General features: G+C 34.8%; 1 protein-coding gene across 1 annotated transcript in view; it reads right to left on the reverse strand.

Moving 5' to 3' along the window:
- PARG (poly(ADP-ribose) glycohydrolase) overlaps positions 1 to 5,452 on the reverse strand; it is a 139,440-nt gene that overhangs the window by 56,435 nt on the left and 77,553 nt on the right. Inside the window, exon 12 of the mRNA XM_003801665.3 lies at positions 1,169 to 1,229. Within this exon, the coding sequence (XP_003801713.1) occupies positions 1,169 to 1,229 (61 nt within the window). The remainder of the gene's footprint in view (positions 1 to 1,168; positions 1,230 to 5,452) is intronic.

A 5,452-nucleotide genomic window follows, 5' to 3' on the forward strand; every position in this document is an offset into this window, starting at 1 on the left:
TTTTTTTTTTTTTTTCCTCTCTTCAGGTTGCTTAATCTTTTATCCACTTCCCTCTATTAATAATCATCTCAACCATGCAATCAGCCTCCTGAAGTAAGTTTCTTTCTCTTTCACTTCACAAATAAACATCTTTGATAGATGAAAACACCACAGGAAAGCCACCTAAGCAAACAGCCCTTCAAGTTAACTTCCTTTAACAGTGATTTCCCTTCATCACTAATTCCAAACAAAACAATTACAAACTACGATCAAAACTGTTAGAAAGTAAAAATGGGAGATACTGGTTAACATGAACACACCCCCCAAATATCTGTCTAGTATGCTTAATCATGTCCTCACTTATATTTAAAAGGTTGATGCACATGTCTTTAATTGTGCTGGGGATTTGCTCTAGATTAGGAAATGTGTCAATTATTTCAGGGGCACTAAGGATTTTACAGGTCTGAATTAACTCAGATCAGTTATTATTGTCCTCAGTATTTCCTGATAAATGAAAAAAACAGGGAATTAGCCACTTAATGTAATCTACAAATAGTACAGTAGAATCTCTGTAAGTTGACCACCCAAAGGACTGTAACAAACTAGTCAGCATACAGAGGTGGTCAATATAAGGAACCAGACCGACTGTACTGATACGTACATGTGGTGCATATACAGTCTATGAAAATCAGGTCAGCTTGACGAAGTGGTCTATGTAGGGAGGTGGTCAACTATGGAGGCTCTACTATAAATGTGGACCGCCAAACTTCAAAATTCTTGAAACTTGGACAAACTCTAGACAATTACTATTTATGTTTTACCATAATAAAAAGACTTTTCTCAATCTTGTCTGCCATAATAAAATACAAATACTAGCTGAAAAGAGGATAAGGAGAAACATTTAAATATTGGTAGAACATTTAATGTTAGTGTTTTCACACATAAAACTCCTTAAATGGGACTTTGTTTCAGAAGACAAAACCAAGACAACATGGTAGAAGTTAAGGGTTGTAGACTTTGATTTAAAAAGTCTTAACTTTTCTATCAGTGAAAGCTATCAAGGGATCATTTATGAGGAGAGACTCCCTGGGTAGGAAACCATCTTTCCAGGGCTGTAAAATAGAATCCTTTCATGGTAAAAAGAGTCCTTCTAATTTTAAGGGTCTATGATTATTCTTATTATTATTACCTTTCCCATTCTGGAAAATCTTCAAGACTCTGTCTTGTAAATGTCACCAAGCCAGTAGGTTCTAAAAAAGCAATAAAAGAAAAACACAAAAAATAAGTTTCAATTTTGAAAAAATTATAAACACATTCAGCAAAAGAATGGGTCTAACAATGGCTATAATTAGGAAACACCAAGCCTAAAATTGGAATACAACAGAATATTGATTTAAAATAATACTATCCTTTCATTAGGAACTCTTTCTACAAAAAGACCACTAACCAAAACAGCATAACAGTAAGATCTGAGTGCTGGTTTTTAAACTAAATATACTTTTTTATTAAAAAGAATAATTAGTATAGCTTATGCAATAAAGACAAAACTGAATTCCAAATTGTAGACTTCTTTACAAAGAAAAGTCTTAACCCTACACTCAAAGACTGGTGAATAGATACATACCTAATTGCTCTATGGTAAAGTAGATGTTTAAGATTAGGAAAGGAAATCACTGGTGTGACCTTTGGAGTTGGCAAAGCTAAATCCTAGGCTTAGACGGTATGCACTCACTCTACGTATTAGTAGGCGGTTGGCTGAAGGAGGAATTACTGTATTCTAAGAGTTCAGAAAAGAAAGATGACACATTTTCCAAAGAGCAAGAGATTTGTGAGGATCAAAATGAAACACTATTAATGCAGTCAATAATTTTAAAGGATAAGATTCTTTTTTGTCTGATTTACTTTGTCGAAGCCAGTGGCAAAAGTAACAAATAAATCAGCTGGCCAGAAGTAATGTGTTTGATTCAAATCGAAGAACAAAATAAAAAGGCCATGCCATTTGTTTTCTTCTGCTAAAAAAAAAAAAAGTGAAAGAAAGGTCTTTTTTTTTTTTTTAAAAAAGAGATGTCAGGAATTATTAGTAATGATGGGGTAAAGCCCAATGAAAGCCTGACAATCATTTCATTCCTATAGACAATTCCGCATTTCTTTTCTCTCAGTCTCAAGCAGTAAAAACTCAAAAATTATCTGGAGCAGCTGTTGCCAAAAATAAAACTTTTTGTTAACGTGGGCCTTAAAACAGTCTTCAGATATCTAACTTTAAGACAAATAGACAGTATATTTAAAACTCACAAGAAGTCAAACAATTCAAATATTAGAGAAGCAACTCTATTAATAGGAAACTACTATCTATCTCATCGTTCAGTAACTGAGCAAAGAAGGAGGAACAGTAAATGTTCTTTATATATAAGCGAGATCAAGGGAAATTCACAAACATTGTTGTCAAAGTGGGAGAAAAGGCAGAAGGACATGTTTTTTTAGATGCAATTATTAATAAAAATGTCCTGAAAATATGTTTGATAGCTTTCTTCCATAAAAAGGCACCTCTCACCTTAGAACAGGGTACTCTGGTTAAACAAATACTTTCCATAATAAAATCATAATATATACTACACATGGATCATCAATTTTTAAATACTTGCTATGATACTTTATCTTTAATTATATCAAAAATAATTTAATTCAGAAGGTTCTTTAAAATCTTTTATTCTCAAAATCCTCACTACAAATTTAAAATATATATGTTTAACAATATTCAAAAGATGGTCCTAATGGAATAGTATTTTAGTTATTCTAAAAAGTATGTTTTTTTCACATATTAAATTTGTGAAACTGGAATACATCTTTTATAATGGAGGTATCTTGCCATGGGTTCTAGCATAAAGCTGAATTTTCCCAGAGAAGATGTGCACCTGTCTCTGCTGTCATCAGGGAGCACAACTGACCTGAGACCATCTGTGTTAAATCCTCTATTGTAAGACTTTGTGGACCATGCTGGTGGTTTAACTCCAGATGTGAAACTTAAAACCTGTGATTCAAACTCTCAAGAGATCCTCCCTACCCTCCTTGCTCTACCTAGTGTCAAGGTTAAGACTTGAGAGTTTCTTTATTGTTCCTTTTCTGCCTGGCCAAGTTAATTTGTCATTTATCTCTACAGTAAAGATAGAGACCTTTGGTGGAACAGCTTTTTGCAATAGGTCTGCTATTAAACTCTCTCTCCCCCTAGTTTTTTTTCCTTCTTATAAGTATATGATGTAATGGCATGTTTTGCCATCTATAATGTCTCAGATTTGATGAAATGTGGCCCTTAAAATAAGCTTTTGACGTCTCTAGTTAATAGACTCCAAGAGCTTCTATATGACTAATCATTAAACTGCAAACTTCGAATTCCCTTTAGTATCCTTAGCTGTTAGCTTTACTAGGGGTATCCAACCTGTAGCCTGAAGGCCTGCACACTGATTTCGTGAGAATATTTTTTGCTCATCTGTGGTGCTGTATATCAGGAAAGGGATGCACAGATTTTTTTTTTCTAATCAGCTTTTGTTAGTGTTTGTGTATTTACTGTGTGGCCTAAGACAACTCTTCTTCCACTGAGTGACAGAAGGAAAAAAAAAAAAAGGTTGGACATCCCTGCTTTATATCATGAAACCTTAGAACAATATTATACCATATTCTACAAAGAACTAAACTACCACACAAGTGAAAAAGCCAGAAAATAAAATGTCTAATTACAATTTATTTCTTCAATTTAATTCCCAATATTTTTGATAGCTTATACATTTCTGGTTGAAAAAACAAACCTTCAGCTTTTTTTCTGAAAGTATTTGAAATCCTAAAACTCAGAAAGGCAAGTTAGCTTTCAAAGAAGACATATATGACTTAAATCCCAAGACAAAAAAGGAAACTCTAAATTGCTTAGTAATAAGAGGTCTATTTAGATCTAGAATAGCCAAATAAAAAAGAAAGAAAAACAGTATTCAGTCATTAACAAATCATTATAAATTCTAATTAGATTTTATGTTTCATAGGCCTGAATGATCCTGCATTTTTTCTTTTTTACATTTCATTCAGTACAGGATACAACTAAAATTCCAAAGCTAAAGAGATAAATAATTCCCTATCAAAAAAGCATATAATTTTCTCCTTAAATACCAAAATCCCGATAATTGATTTATTTCCAAAAATTTAACAACGTCCAAAAGCAATATATTTAAGAGGTAAAATGCCAAATACATTGCAATGTAAGAAGACTAAAAGAAGAATATAAGAAAAATGACCTTAAAATGATTCAAAGACATGTTTTAAGACAATGTCACAAGCTGGATGACCAGAACTAAAAAAAATTCATTTCACTTGACCAGGCTGACCTACTTAGCATAAGAAAAAAAATTTTTTTTTTGAGATAGAGTCTTACTATGTCACTCTCAGTAGACAGCTGTAGTGTCACAGCTCACAGCAAACTCAAACACTTGGGTTTAAGTGATCCTCTTGCCTCATCAGCCTCCCAAGTAGCTGGGACTATAGGCGCCTGCCACCACACCTGGCTGTTTTTTGGTTGCAGTTGTTGTTGTTTAGCAGGCTCAGGCTGGGCTCAAACCCGCCAGCCTCAGTGTATGTGGCCAGAGCCCTACCCACTGAGCTACGGGTGACAAGCCAGCATAAGAAATTTTTGAGGTATCTGGGTTTCCTCACAATCAACGGGTAGGAAAGGCTACTGATAATAGCTAACATTTATCACACATATATCTTTTTTCTTTTTTTTTGAGATAGCACCTTAAGCTGTTGCTCTGGATAGAGTGCCATGGCATCACAGCTCACAGCAACCTCCAACTCCTAGGCTTAAGTGATTCTCTTGCCTTAGCCTCCCAAGTAGCTGGGACTACAGGAACCCACCACAACACCCAGCTATTTTTTGGGTGTAGTTGTCATTGTTGTTTGGCAGGCCCGGGCTGGATTTGAACCCGCCAGCTCTGGTATATGTGGCTGGTGCCTTAGCTGCTTGAGCTACAAACACTGAGCCTATTACACATATATCTTATTTAACATCTGTAACTACCCTAGGAGGTAATTATTATTATTTTATTTCACAGATTATAAAACTGAAGCTTAGAGGAGTTAAGAAACCTGACCACAGTCATTCAGCTCCTTAGATACCAAGCAATCTGTTATCGGCTAGTCATCACCAGACATTTACTACTTCTGCCTCAGGTGCTGCTACTAGGTCTGGGAAAGCAAGATGGTTAAGGTCCAACAGAGGAAAACAGACAGGTAAACACTCAGTACAACACAGTTTCATAAGAACTCTACACAGGGCTCAGGGAGCAGAATAGGAAAACAAGGCATTAGTTGACCTACATAAGTAAACTAGTTAATATTTCTTTAAGTAAAGAACATCCAAAATGCATTTCCTGGTCAATATTTTTTTTTTTTTTTTTTTGAGAAAGAGCCTCAAGCTGTCCCCCTGGGTAGAGTG

Source organism: Otolemur garnettii, unplaced genomic scaffold (assembly GCF_000181295.1).
Source record: "Otolemur garnettii isolate 467f Iridium unplaced genomic scaffold, OtoGar3 scaffold00217, whole genome shotgun sequence".
NCBI lineage: Eukaryota > Metazoa > Chordata > Mammalia > Primates > Galagidae > Otolemur > Otolemur garnettii.